We start from the raw sequence: 14,508 nt of genomic DNA, 5'->3' as shown, positions 1-14,508 counted from the left end.
GATAGTTTATTCCCAAAATGCTTTGTGTTGAGATGTAGACTGGAAACGGTGCTTTAGACTGCTCAGCATACCAGGCGGACACAAACACGCGTGGAAAGTTATGAAGTCAAAGTGAGTTCGATCAAAGAGCTGGAGAGTGACAGAAATAGACTGTTATGGGCAGAATTCATTCTGGCGTGAAAACCGAGGGATCCAGGATGTATTTAAGCCTCAACGGGATATTTCTGTGCAGCATATTTGCGGTTTGATTTTTTTTTTTTTTTTGCATTTGTTTAGTTTCGCGAGTGGAAACACAGAGGCGCGTATATCATGAATATCGTAACTGAATTATTCGTGGTCCCTTTTAAAATAATATGGTCGTTTTTATTAGTCGGTGCTAAATTGTTCATTCCTCCGCGGGAAAAGTGTGTGGAGGATCAAGTGTGTGTGATTACCGGAGCTGGAAGCGATCTCGGGCGACTCCTCGCGCTGGAGTTTGCCCGGAGACGAGCGAGTCTCGTTCTGTGGGACATCAACCGACAGAAGAACGAAGAGACCGCGGAGATGGTGCGAGAAATGTACCGATAAATCAAACTCTCCTCTGGGGAGTTTAATGGTAAACGACCCTTTCCCCCTAATTTTAGTCTTTCACAAGATTGTTTTTGGAAAACTGTACAATAAAGTCCCAAATAGTTTGTTTATTGTTATGCTGCAAAACATTTGTTACAGTAATAGTTAATAAAATGCAACAGTTCGTTGTTAATGTTAGCTCGTGTGCATTAATAACGATACTTTTGATTTCAGTAATGTATTTTTTTAAATGGTCACATTAATTGTAAGAAAGATGGATGCTTTAGAAGTATTTTTGGTTCCTGTCAACTAATACAGTTAAGTAATGTTAACAAATGAAACCTTATTGTAAAGTGTTAAAAATATTATGTTTTTTTTTTTCTGAACCCGTTTTTTCTTTATCCCAGGTTCTCCCAGGAAAGTAAACACGTGCTTTACTCCTAGATAACCCAAGTTAAAAGTTTAAGGACTTTGTGAAAGTATGCGTTTTATTAATGATAACTGATGGGAATTTACAGAGTTTTTCTATGTTGGTCAGTTAAGACCCAATAAATAGAAAGTTAATCATTTTGTAAGTTTTATTTTTAGTTGGCAATTCTGTGTCAAGTACATCATCAACCCTTTTCAGACCCTGGGAATAAATGGGATAAGAGATTTTAAACGGGTAAAATTGTGCAATACCCTATTTTTATGTAATCAATCTTTTTTCTTTTTACAGGGTCTTTGGATGGTGTTCAAGAGTTGTCTCTATTTCAGCCAAAAGTGTACACGTATCTTTGTGACGTCAGTAAACACGAGAGTGTGTATTCAACCGCAGAAAAGGTGTGCAAAGAGGTGGGCAACACTGACCTGTTGATCAATAATGCTGGAGTTGTCTCAGGTTGTCATCTTCTCGAGTGCCCAGATGAGCTTATCGAAAGGACTATGATGGTCAACTGCCATGCTCACTTCTGATTCAGTATATGGCTTTGATCAACACCATTAATGTCTTCTCTTTTCCATTCACTTTATCTTAAATGTTTATCTTCTGATTCTGTATGTTTATATTCACAGACTGCAAAGGCTTTCCTTCCCAAGATGCTTGAGCTGAATCATGGACACATTGTAACTGTAGCTAGCTCATTGGGCTTGTTCACCACTACTGGTGTAGAGGTAAGAAGTTCTCACTTTTTCCATCTTCTATCTAGTATAATGTACCACAGTATGTTGCAAAAACACTTTTGCAGTTCATGAAACTACACTTCTCTTCTCTTTATTGTAGGACTACTGTGCAAGCAAGTTTGGAGCCATAGGCTTCCATGAGTCTTTGAGCCATGAACTGAAAGCAGCTGATAAGGATGGAATAAAGATGACGCTTGTCTGTCCTTTTTTAGTTGACACTGGCATGTTCAAAGGCTGCAAAACTAGGTTTGTGGTTTTTACAGCATGTCGTTCATTTAATTATGATGGCAAGATGTTCTTATTTTGATGAATTGTTCTCTTTCAATCTTTAATCTCTTTTAAACAGGAAAGAAATAGCTCTGTTGTTTCCACCACTAAAGCTAGAGTACTGTGTTAAACAGGCCATGAGAGCCATACCAACAGACCAACCAATGAGCTGCACACCACGATTCATGTAGTACATGGTCACTTTCATGAAAGCGTAAGTAAATAAGTCCAATACTTAAATATTCTTGTTTAATTTAATATGTCTATTTATAATGGCCCTCAATCTCTCTTATTTTGCAGTGTTTTGCCATTTGATGCCATTGTTTCCATGTACAGATTTATCGGTGCCGATAAATGCATGTACCCATTTTTGGCTCAACGGAAGGAGTCCTTAAACAACAATGAATCAAAGACTAGAATCTAACTAATGCTGCAAAATAATGCTGCAAAAATATGTGTTAGTTCCTCTGGAATGCTGAAAGCTGTACTTTTTTGTTTTTGTTTTGTCTTCTCAGATGAAATTTTGCTGTCAACTTTGAGGTTGCAATAATTACAAAATGTAGAACACTATGTAGCGATTGTCTTTAATTGTAAGATGTTGTGTGTTACCGTAGGGATCATATGATGTGACCTCAAGTTTTCCTTTCTCTTTGGAATGTTACAATCTGTTCATGAATAGATAAAATCACTAAAGGTTTGCAAAGACTAAAGTCTCAAACCCAAAGAGATATTCTTTATAAAAGTTAAGAATCTTCCACGCCCCACTAAAACGGTTCATTCAAACATGGCCCCACGTCTATGTCACTGTGTGGGAAGATTTGCATTACACCGCCCAAATGTTCACGCAAAGAAAGAGGGCGTAACTTTAATTTCACTGTAGTATTGTTGCTGCAGCTTGCATCTTGTGGAGATGCATTTTGTGGTAAAAGTGAAACTACTTTGTTTGGCCTGCCAAAAGAGGACACAACTAGAAATCATTGTTTAGGTTGAATTTACAACACTGTTCCTGAACAGTTTAAACCAAATATTCAGATGTGTGCAACGCATTTTACAGAGACGATGACTGTTTCCTGAGAGAGTAGCCTACAATGCCAGTGTTCTGACATCCCCACTGGATGCTACAAAAGCCTTGTTTCTAGTGGGTGACACACAGCATCACCGGTTGGTAAGGTGTAATATTTCCGCCACACACTTGAGGCATTTAGCCAATCACAACACAATAGATAGCTGGCCAATCATAGCACACCTTGCTTTTCAGAATGATGAGCTTTGTAAAAATCAACGTGTTTACGAAAGCTGGGGCATAGAGGAGAAACATTAATGTACAGTATGAGAAAAGGTTTTTTTTTTTTTTTGTTTTTACACCTTAAAACGCAAAAACACATTTAATTATACCGAATATGTGTTATAAGTGGTAATAATGTTTTTTTACACCTTAAAACGCGAAAACACATTTAATTATACCATATATGTGTTATAAGTGGTAATAATGTTTTTTATTTATTTATTTATTTTTTTTGTAATGTCATATGACCACTTTAAGGCCTTTCTCCTTGTTTGTATGCATTCACATTTTATTTGCCAAGGATTGTTGCTTTCCTCTCAATATTCCAAGACTTTGTAACTTTAGAGGATTTATCCTCCTAAAAACACCATGAAATGCACTATGTAATGAAAGTATTTCTTCTTGTTGTTTTTGTTGTCTTGATCTGTTGATAATTTGGACAACAACAATGATTAAAGTAAAAGATTAGCAGAAAATGGCAAAAGTGCTGATTGGTAAATAAACGGTCTTCAAATTAACCATGTACAGTTTCCTTGTTCCCTAATTTTAAGTGGTGAAAAGGTGATTTGGTTTCTGTATACATGTTCTATTTTCAGTGTCATAGCAGCTTTTCAAGTGAGGTTAAATCCATGCTTAAAATCCAGCATCTGCTTTTTCTCTACTTTGAATGGTAAATCCCATTTCTTTATGCATTCAACTGCAGGAAACATTTCAAAGCATTTAACAGCTATAATCTCAGTAATAATGTACCTTATTAATTGACCTTTGAGGTCAATTGAAAGCACAGAGCTGACCTATTAAAATAAGTATTATATATATATATTTATATATATATATATATATTTCTACTTTTACTTTCAAATGTATACATTTAATAGTTATGTAAGGACATGAGATGTCTATTAAATTTATCTGAAAATATGTAACTGAAAATGAATGAAAAGTTCTTTTGAAAATGATTGTTTTAAATTGTGCATATGCTGAGAAAAATAAATGTAATGCAGAGAAAATTGCTGAAATAAGAGAATTGAACTGAAATAATGCTGATTCAAATGTATATCTGTTAATTAATTACAATAGTAAGTTTTTAATTTATTGTACAGGTTCATCTCAGTAAATTAGAATGTCGTGGAAAATTTATTTTTATCATTAATTTCAGTAATTCAACTCAAATTGTGAAAATTGTGTATTAAATAAATTCAGTGCACACAGACTGAAGTCGTTTAAGTCTTTGGCTCTTTTAGTTGTCATGATTTTTGCTCACATTTAACGACATCATTAATCTAAAAAAATTTGAATACTTCATAAGAACAATTTAAAAAATTGTGAATTGTTGGCCTTCTGTAAAGTATGTTAATTTACTGTACATGTACTCAATACTTGTTAGGGGCTCCTTTTGCTTTACTGCCTCAATTCGGCATGGCATGGAGGTGATCAGTTTGTGGCACTGCTGAAATGGTATGGAAGCCCAGGTTTCTTTGATAGTGTCCTTCAGCTCATCTGCATTTTTTGGTAACTTGTTCCTCATTTTCCTCATATTCTCTATGGGGTTCAGGTCTGGTGAGTTGGCTGGCCAGTCAAGCACACCAACACCATGGTCATTTAGCCAACTTTTGGTGCTTTTGACAGTGTGGGCAGGTGCCAAATCCTGCTGAAAAATGAAATCAGCATCTTCAAAAAGCTGGTCAGCAGAAGGAAGCATGAAGTTATTTTTCTTGGTAAACTGGTGCAATTACTTTGGTTTTATCAAAAAACACAATGGACCAACACCAGTAGATGACATTGAACCCCAAATCATCACAGACTGTGGAAACTTAACACTGGACTTGGGCTTGGGCTATGAGCTTCTCCACCCTTCCCCCAGACTCTATGACCTTGGTTTCCAAATGAAATACAAAACTTGCTCTCATCTGAAAAGGGGACTTTTTACCACTGGGCAACAGTCCAGTTCTTCTTCTCCTTAGCCCAGGTAAGATGTCTCTGACATTATCCGTGGTTCAGAAAATTCCTTGTGAAGTTCATTCAAATTCCTGAATCGATTTTGCTTGACAATCCTCATAAGGCTGCGTTTCTCTCGGTTGGTTGTGCATCGTTTTCTTCCACACTTTTTCGTTCTACTCAACTTTCTGTTCACATGCTTGGATACAGCACTCCCTGAACAGCCAGCTTTGTTAATGAATGTTTGTGGCTTACCCTCCTTGTGAAGGGTGTCAATGATTGTCTTCTGGACAGCTGTCAGATCAGCAGTCTTCCCTGTGATTGTGTAGTCTAGTGAACCAAACTGAGAGACCATTTTGAAGGCTCAGAAAACCTTTGCAGGTGTTTTGAGTTGATTAGTTGATTGGCATGTCACCGTATTTTTATTTGTTGAGATTGAGTGAATTGGTGGGTTTTTGTTAAATGTGAGCCAAATCATCACAGTTAAAAGAACCAAAGACTTAAACTACTTCAGTCGGTGTGCATTGATTTTATTTAATACACGAGTTTCACAATTTGAGTTGAATTAGTGAAAAAAATGGACTTTTCCATGACATTCTATTTTATTGAGATGCACCTGTACATACAAGTCATTAATGTCCCCTATTAGTCCCATTAACAACACTTAAAAATGAATGTATTGTATGAACTGTAACAATGTAAAGCCTAATATGCAGAGTCTTTTTCTGCCCACTCCCTTGCAGAAATGCCAGTGACTGTCAGAGAGAAATATCAGACATCCTTATAAATGGAATGAGACAATAAGGGGATCACATTCAAATGCCATAAAACAGATTACAAATACACGTGATTGTTCCTGGCCAGAGGGAAAATGGGATTCCTCTCAATTGTCTGATAGTCAGTCAGTAATGAGTTCAGCCTTTCTCTCTCTCTTGCTTTTTATTATAACTTTTCATGATTCCATGACTTTATTTCTCTTTAATGTTTAACAAGTGTTGACATCATCAAAAAGAAAGCTGCCAGTGTTACTCATGGCATGGCCTAACAAAAACCTTACAGTTCATCTACTGACAGGTAAGTGAATAAAAGCCAACAAGTGATGCCTGCCTGTGGATTAGATAACTCCACTTTCAGTCTTAATACCAACAAATTAAGGGCCCCTTGTACAAACTCAAAAGGTATGCAGCATATTCCTCATTAAGAGATGACAGCATAAAAGAACAATTGGTTGACGTGTAGCAGCAATTGCAAGATGCTTGTGAAGTGCTTTCACTGGATTTGGTAATAAAAGTTATTAATTATGCACTGACAATTATTTTGCTTCACCAAGAATTGCAAGATTGTAGTTTACATTTGACAAGTTATACATATATCTGAGCCTCTTTTACATTCTTTAGCTCTACATACAATGGATAATTTTAGAAACAACTTATTTCCAGATATGTATTGTTGTTATTAAAAAATACTGTTAACTTTCGTCATGGCATCACTGCCCTGTTATCTCAGTATTGTTGGTTTAGTAACTATGAGCCATGAAAGCCAACAGCACCCCTTTGGGGCTCTCCCAAAGCTACAACTTCTGACTATAACAGGTTTATATTTGGCCTGTTAAATGAACAAGCATGAGAGCTTACTGATGAACAGTCAATCCCGTTCCCTTTACCAGGAAACGACACCCACTCCCACCATGCTCATTTGGATGAGTAAGAAGTATCAGTAAGTAAGAATCATTATTGTTGCCTAGTTAAACTCTGCCGATCACTAGTAACAAGTTATTTTTTTTTCATTCTGTACAATTTAAATAATAGGAAATAACCTTTAGTCTTCCCAGTTACTCATTCAGGCACTATTTTACTGGCCTGCATTTCTCATTTAAAGCAATATTATATACAAATATGCATAGGAAAATGTGTTAAAACTATACTATTATGCTCTTACCATTTAATCGTTTAAACTTAATACTAATTCCTTAATAAAGTAAACGCATTAAATGTTCTGATAGCATCATTGTTCTAACAGAACTTGACATAGTATCAAGACTTACATAACTGTTCAAAAGTTATTTTATTATTATTAATCCATTAAATTGGTAAAAAGTGACTTATTGTACACTGTTACTTTCTATTCATGGCTTTCACAAAAAATTAAATAAAAAGTCAAGCAGTATGACATAATAATAAATGTAAATATTAATAATAAATGTTGCCTGAGCACCAAATAAGTATATTAGAATGATTTCTGAAGCATCATGTGACACTGGAGTAACATGCTGACAATTCAGCTTTGCATCACAGGAATAAATTGATATATTTAAATGTATTAAAATTTTTAATAGAACATCTTTCCACAACATTAATATTTTTACTGTATTTTTGACCAAATAATTACAGTCTTGCGTTAAAATAAATAAATAATCCAACCCTGAACTTTTGAACAGCAGCTTAGTTGTTTGCTGCTATGCCTGCAACAAACTTAATGTGAATGTAACGTGTCTGTTTACGTTACTGTGCTTCCCTCTAGTGGATATCAATGCTGATGTTTGTATTTTTGTACCATTTTGAGGATAAGTTCATTACTCAATATTTGAAGTCACACAATATACATTTATAAAGTAGTCTAATTGAAATACATGACAGCTTTTCAAAATATATTACTTTAATAAGAACATTTCTTTTAAATAAAGTTAAATAAAGTTTTAACAAAACAATGAAGACAGACTTCACTATTTCTAAAGTTAACAGCATGGAAAAGTAACCTTTCCCAGGACAGTAGGATAAATCATAAAATCAAACAAGACAATTTTAATATACCTAGATAGAGCTTCTCATAAAAGATAAAGTGATTATGCTTAAAGTTATCTCATTTTAACTACACAAAATGGGGGTCTATCTATAAAACCAGTGCTTGAATCCTAACCCATAAAGCATCTGTGTATTCCAAATAACCTTTAAGATCATGTCATATGAGCATTAAATCTGTACATATCCGTAAATATGACATTCATCAGAATAGTAGCCTACTATACATCACACCCAGCTACAATATTCAATTTAAAATGGCCTGTTTTAAAATAAACTATGCTTTTAAAATATTTGTAAAAATATGCCTTGTTCGATTTTGACAGTGCATAACCAAGCAAGGCAAGGATAGACATCGGTCTCTGCTTTTGATGAGCGATCCATCACGGTTTCTGATTTGCACTGACTTTCCTTTTATTCCAAACTCACACTGAAGTTATTATTGCACAGTCGGTGCAAAACAATACAACGTAAATCAAACATAACAAAATAATAATTAAAAAAAAGCTCCACATCTTGCTTCTAACAAAATATAACTGCTGGGTGGGTTACATTCCTGCAGTTTTTATGCTCTTTTTCCAGTCAGCAGAAGTGTACGCCTAATCCACACATTAATCACCATCCCAGGGTCTGCTGGTTCAGTCTTAACCCAAAAGACTGTATCGTAAAGTACTTGATGTACTTGGAAAAGTCTGTTTATATATCAAAATTGTGAGGATACTAGCATGTATCATCTGAAAAAACAAACAAGACATGGATTTAGCATACAGATAGAGCAAAGCAAACAAAGTAATTGAACTTTGACACTAAAATATCTCGCATGAAAACTAGTTCTATAGAAGATAACGGGACACACTCACCGTGATACCACCACTTAGTTTTCTTTGGATTCTTATTACATGTCTTTACATAGAAGGAGTTATCTGGAGGCCGTTGCTGAAAAGGAAACCGTTCATTAGACAACTGTAATTAATGAATTATAAACCTTTCCCAGTTTGGTCAATTAAAAGGTTAAATGTACCTTTTCTTTGCAGCTTGACAGCATGCTAATAATGCTTAAACAAACAGATTGCACAGACAGAGCTGGTGACCAGTCCTCCGTTAAAATAGATAAACAGATGTGACCGTTGCTGTAGACGTGCGGGTGGATGGGGATATTCTCTCCAGTGAACATTACCTAGAAACAATAGCAACAAGCAATCAGCTTTAACACACAGACAAACACACCAACATATTATAAGAGATTTACAGTTTACCTGAGGTGAATCAAAAGGATATCGACTACTGAATTTGAAGAGGAGCTGAAACTTCTCTCCTTCATAGAGAGTCCCTGGAGCACCTTCCATATCTATTAACCACCTGGACAAACACAAAGGATTCTAGCTGTGACTCAAATAAAAATAAATTTACCCATTTAGTACAAAAACTTGAATATTTTAAAGGAGTTATTTTACCCTGAAACTATAATTCATCATTTACTCACCCTCATGCTGTTCCAAACCCATGAGACTAAATAAAATTAATGCTATTTTAATAAAACCTAGAAAGTTGCCGCTCAACTGAAAGTCTATTCTACCAAGATTTTGATGATTCAAAAAATTTATAAAAACATACATGTGATGCAAACAAGTTTAAGCATTTGTTTACCGTTAATGTGCTTTATGTGAGTCAATCAATATTTATATGTGAATAAAAGCGATCATGTCTTTTCAGAAGATTTGGATCGGTTTTGCTACATGGACGGAAATCTCTCAGGAATTATCAAAAATATCTTCATTTTTGTTTCAATGAAGAATTAAAGTTTTATGAGTTTTGCAATGACATAAGGGTGAGTAAATGAAAGTGGAGGAAGATAAACCTGATCTTGAAAGGGCGGGGTTTAAGATGATTTCATTTTTGGAAAAGTCTGCATACTTCATCTCTTCTGTCATTTTCACTGGAAGATCCAGCTGACATATTGATTAAACATTATGAGGTAAGGTTGCAGGTTGTCAAAATATGATCCAGCCTCAACTGCTCGATCTTTACACATCTCAGAACTTACTCCGTGATTGTGTTCTGCACACTTCTCTCATTCAGAGTCATTCCAGGAGGTGGATCACTTTGCAATGCCAACAATTCCTTTTGTAATCGCCTCTGGAAAGTGAAAATAGCTTGATTTAAGAAATAACTCAGAAACAGGAAAAGCCCTCATTACATCATTCTAAAGCACTAATCTACCATTTTAATATAACGTGTATGATTTTAAACACTCCACCTTAATAAAATCCTAGTGTCCGAAAAGTATTGAAAATGCAACTACCAAGCAGACCGCTAAAAACGCGCTAGTCAAACGAGTTGCACTGCTATAGAAGCTAGCGATTAAGCACAATTACAATTATTTACAGCTCTGGTAGAACTCTGCTACATTATTCCCGTTTCACATCCCTTTCATAAGGATCGTCTTCCACCGCCACAACAGTATGTGATGTGACAGCACGGAGTTTGTCGGGTTGTGAGGCTGACTGAACGTTAGCTTACAAAGTAAACAAACGTGCGTACAAATGACAGCTTACTGTCCTGGGTTCAAATCAATACTGATAGGGACACCGGACGAAACCCTGTACGTGTCACAGCTATGTGTGAAAAGTAGTTTATACTCTTATTTGACCATAGCTGCTAGAGTATGTAGGAAGATACTCACCTGCATAGACGCCATGATGGAAAGCCCCTGAGAGGCGATTGGCCGAGTGACGTCTGATATGTTTTTTTCACGGAACCGCAGTGCAACAATGTTTAGCGGGAGGTACTACAGGTGAACATGCTGAAATCCTCTTATCTAAGCCAGAAAAATCTAAAGATCCTCCTTTTACGTAAGAAAATACGAAACTGTATTGTAACGTTATGTACAAAACCGAGTTAGGGAGACTGCGCTTCTTGCTACACTTTTTACTCCCGTAAATATTGCTCAGGGTGGGTTTATTTTTAAAAGTAAATTTCATGTAGGTTTAGGGACATGCACAGACATTTTAAGGGGCTCAAGTGAAAAAAAGGGCCGAAAAAGTTAGAAAAAAGAAAAAGGTAAAAATGCCCATAAAAAAATTAATGAACCTATTGCAAAAGATTAACTTCCATCACTGCTCTGAACTGATCAACACACAAAATATGAAGAATATTAAAATTTTTAGGAGTCAGCTGACCACGGTAATGCTTAAGGTACCAGTACAATAACACAATCAGCAAAATATGGTCTAATTATCGTTATCCCAGAAAATACTGAGATTTTTATCTCGATATAATATAGCCTATTTATTATCTTTTCAGTCAAATTCTTAAATTGAATCTGTCAATTAGAATAATAACTCATTTGGGCTGTTACAGAGCAAATTAAATCAGTATTGACAAAAATAATATGCAATGTAGACAAAACACATTAGAAGTGGCATTTAGATGCATTTACACACTGTTTAATGCAGGACATGAATGCACTTGACCTGCAGTTACAAATGCATTAATACTGTTTTGATATTTTAAACATAAAACGTTGAATACTGATATTTGAAATTATTATTATTATTATTATTTTAAAGAAGAAAGGTACTTTAAATGTGAAATTAAAACTGCCAGTAGGTGGCAGCAAATCTCTGTTAATAAGTGAATCATTGCGACTGAACCGAATCATTTAAATGTTTGATTAATTCAGGAACAAAACAGCGTCATGTTGCTCAGAGATGCAAATTGAAATACAGTGCGAAGCATAAATGAGTACACCCCCTCTAAAACTTAACAAATTCAGCAATTACTCTCTACTTAGAAGAAATGTTAGGGTTATTTGGAGATGTAATGTTCCAACAAGCCTGCTTGATCAATTACCAAAGAAGAATGCCAAAATTATCCAGTAAAATAAGATTTTCTTATCAAAGAAAAAAAAATGTATAGGTTTAAGGCTATTTTATTCTATCAACAGGTAAGTATTTTGAGCCAAAACTTAAAAAAAAAATAAAAATAAAATAAAAACGAAAAGTAATTCCCTGACAATAAAAAGTGTTATATAGCCCACTGAGTCATACTCGACTTAATGCTGGCAGCAGTGGAACTTGGGAGAGAACTGCCAGGTGACTTATTACTTAGCATAAACGAGGACAATGGCACAAGAGGAATACCAAATTATTGTTTTAACTGTGAAATCTTAGCAGAAGTAGCACTGACATTCAAAAACAATGGACTTGTGACAAGGCTCCTGAAATAAACAGGTCTTCACTTTAAGTTTTCATTTAGTGATGAGTGAATTTTTGCAAGAAAAAGAGCAGAAGAAATAACATGCAAGTGTTTCAGAGTCAGCATTAGCTATGAAAAGAGTGACACTTTATCTCACAGAGTATGACACAGCCTGCAGAAGTGACATGCATGGTTGTTTATCCAAACCAGAACTAAAGAAAGTAGCCAAAGCACAATTAACTCATTTAACCTCTTCCAAGGCCCATATTTACAAAATACAGACTTCTGGAAATCCATACTCTGGTCTCAAGAGACCAAGTCCATCATTTCAGATCCAAAAGCATCCAAAATGTTCTGGTGTTGCTAGAGGAGGTGTACAGTGAGAAGTGCTTGGTACCCACAGTTATGTTCAGTGGTAGTAAAGCTTTTATATAGGGATGAATGAGTGCTGCAGGTGTGAGGGAGTTGTGTTTTATCAATGCTGGCATGAATTCATATATCAAAACTTGTATGAAAGATGCTACCCTCCCCTCATTCCCTGCATTATTGGGCATTTTTTCAGAGTGACAATGAAGATATTCATTCTTCAAATTCCACTCAGTCTTAACGCTCTTAAGCAGCTGTGGGGGATTCTGTAAAAACGAGCTGAACAAAACTCCACCATTAAAGACCAGAGCATTTAAAGAGGTCGTCCAGGAGTTAAACAGAACAGATGTGGAAATTTGTCATGAACTTGTACACTCAGTGCCAAGAAGAGTCAGAGCAGTTTTCTTTAAGTTCTGGAGGACATACTAAGTACTAGAATATTACACATTTTCTGAATTACATCTCAGGTGTACTCATTTCTGTAATTCTTCATTTAAACAAAATTGAGCATATAGTTTGTTGTTTTTATTAAGTATATGTTTAATATGTTTCAATTTTGCCATCTTTACTTGAATTATATTACTGATCATTAAGAAAATACATCTTTTATATCTATTGAGAAGGGGTGTACTCACTTATGCTGTGCACTGTTGGCGAAATAGAGCAAGAGTCAATATTGTGTTTAAAATGTAAGTGTCTTAATATTAAATTCTTGTTTATTGAACTGCTGTATAAAATCAAATTTGTATTCATGCTGCTTTTTGGTGGAAAAAACGCCGTTCTTCACGCGATACTGATTAACTATATGATATATAAATTATATATATTTCTGCCCCCATATCTTGAATTTGTGACCATTCTAAATGCATTTTAAGAAACTGAATCATGCAATAAAAGAACGCACACTGGTCTTACTAGACTTCCTAATGCCTTAGCTAAACTTTAGCTAACTTACATGGTAGCTCTTGTGAGTCATGAATGTTAGCAAGACAAATTAACTACTTTGCCTTTTGGATAATTAGCTGTAAATTCGAGGTACAGGTAGCTTCACCTCCACAGCAAGACAAACACAACTGCAAAGGGAGGGAGGGAGGCCGGGCTTCATATATTAAAAAAAAACCTCCCAGAAAAAGGGCACTTTCTCTCGAGGAAAAAAAGGGCAGGTGCTCAAGCCCCCTTTGGTGTCTATTTGTGCACGAGCCTGGGTAGATTAATACCTTGAAATTTTGTAGACTTCCTCCATTATAGCAGAAGAAAATACATTTCATTGGCCTTTTGTGACAACGAATAAAAAAAAATTCACAGTGAAGCCTGCTAATTAACACTTTCAGCTAAACATGAACAGCAGCAAGACAAAAACATAAAAGGAAAGTGTATCACACCATTGTAGTGATCGATAACAAATGATGTATTTAAAATATGTAATGTTTTTCTGCAATATTTTAGAAATGTAAATGTTTTATATATCAAAAAATTGTATATTAATTCCTCATTTAAATCTGCAGGATGTTCCTTTAACATCATTGTAAACCTAGTTAGAATTATTCCTTGTCATTAACTTTCAAAAATGCAAAAAAGATTCAATTTAAAATGTTGATTTGATTCTTATTAGAATTTTATTAAAGTGATAGATCACACCAAAATTAAAATTTTGTCATCATATACTGACTCAAGTTGTTCCAAATCTGTAGTATTTTTTCTCGTACATTTTAATTTTAAAGAATGTAACCAAATAATTGATGGCCCTATTGACTTTTATAGAATGGAAAAACAAGTGGTTACCCACATTTTTCAAAATATCTTATTTTGTGTTCCATAGAAGAAATCAATTCATACAGGTCTGGAACAACTTGAGTGAGTAAATGAAAGAATTGTAATTTTGGGTGAACTGTCCAAGGGTTACCTGCACATATGTACTCCATAAAGCAGAAAGAAATGAACAAAATA

General features: G+C 35.0%; 1 protein-coding gene and 1 pseudogene across 1 annotated transcript; one reads left to right on the top strand and one right to left on the bottom strand.

Moving 5' to 3' along the window:
* Positions 1-65: 65 nt before the first annotated feature.
* LOC132154885 (retinol dehydrogenase 10-B-like) lies at positions 66-2,463 on the top strand (annotated as a pseudogene).
* Positions 2,464-8,387: 5,924 nt separating this feature from the next.
* LOC132154205 (ubiquitin-conjugating enzyme E2 W) lies at positions 8,388-10,823 on the bottom strand. The gene is made up of 6 exons (XM_059562789.1): positions 10,682-10,823; positions 10,043-10,134; positions 9,255-9,357; positions 9,020-9,175; positions 8,859-8,934; positions 8,388-8,732 (listed from the first exon to the last, which is right to left on the bottom strand). Exons 1-6 carry the CDS (start codon positions 10,694-10,696, stop codon positions 8,719-8,721), a joined length of 456 nt encoding a protein of 151 aa, XP_059418772.1. The 5' UTR covers positions 10,697-10,823; the 3' UTR covers positions 8,388-8,718.
* Positions 10,824-14,508: the final 3,685 nt, after the last annotated feature.

Source organism: Carassius carassius, chromosome 12 (genome assembly GCF_963082965.1).
Source record: "Carassius carassius chromosome 12, fCarCar2.1, whole genome shotgun sequence".
NCBI classification, from domain to species: domain Eukaryota; kingdom Metazoa; phylum Chordata; class Actinopteri; order Cypriniformes; family Cyprinidae; genus Carassius; species Carassius carassius.
This window is presented reverse-complemented; position numbering and strand designations above follow the sequence as displayed.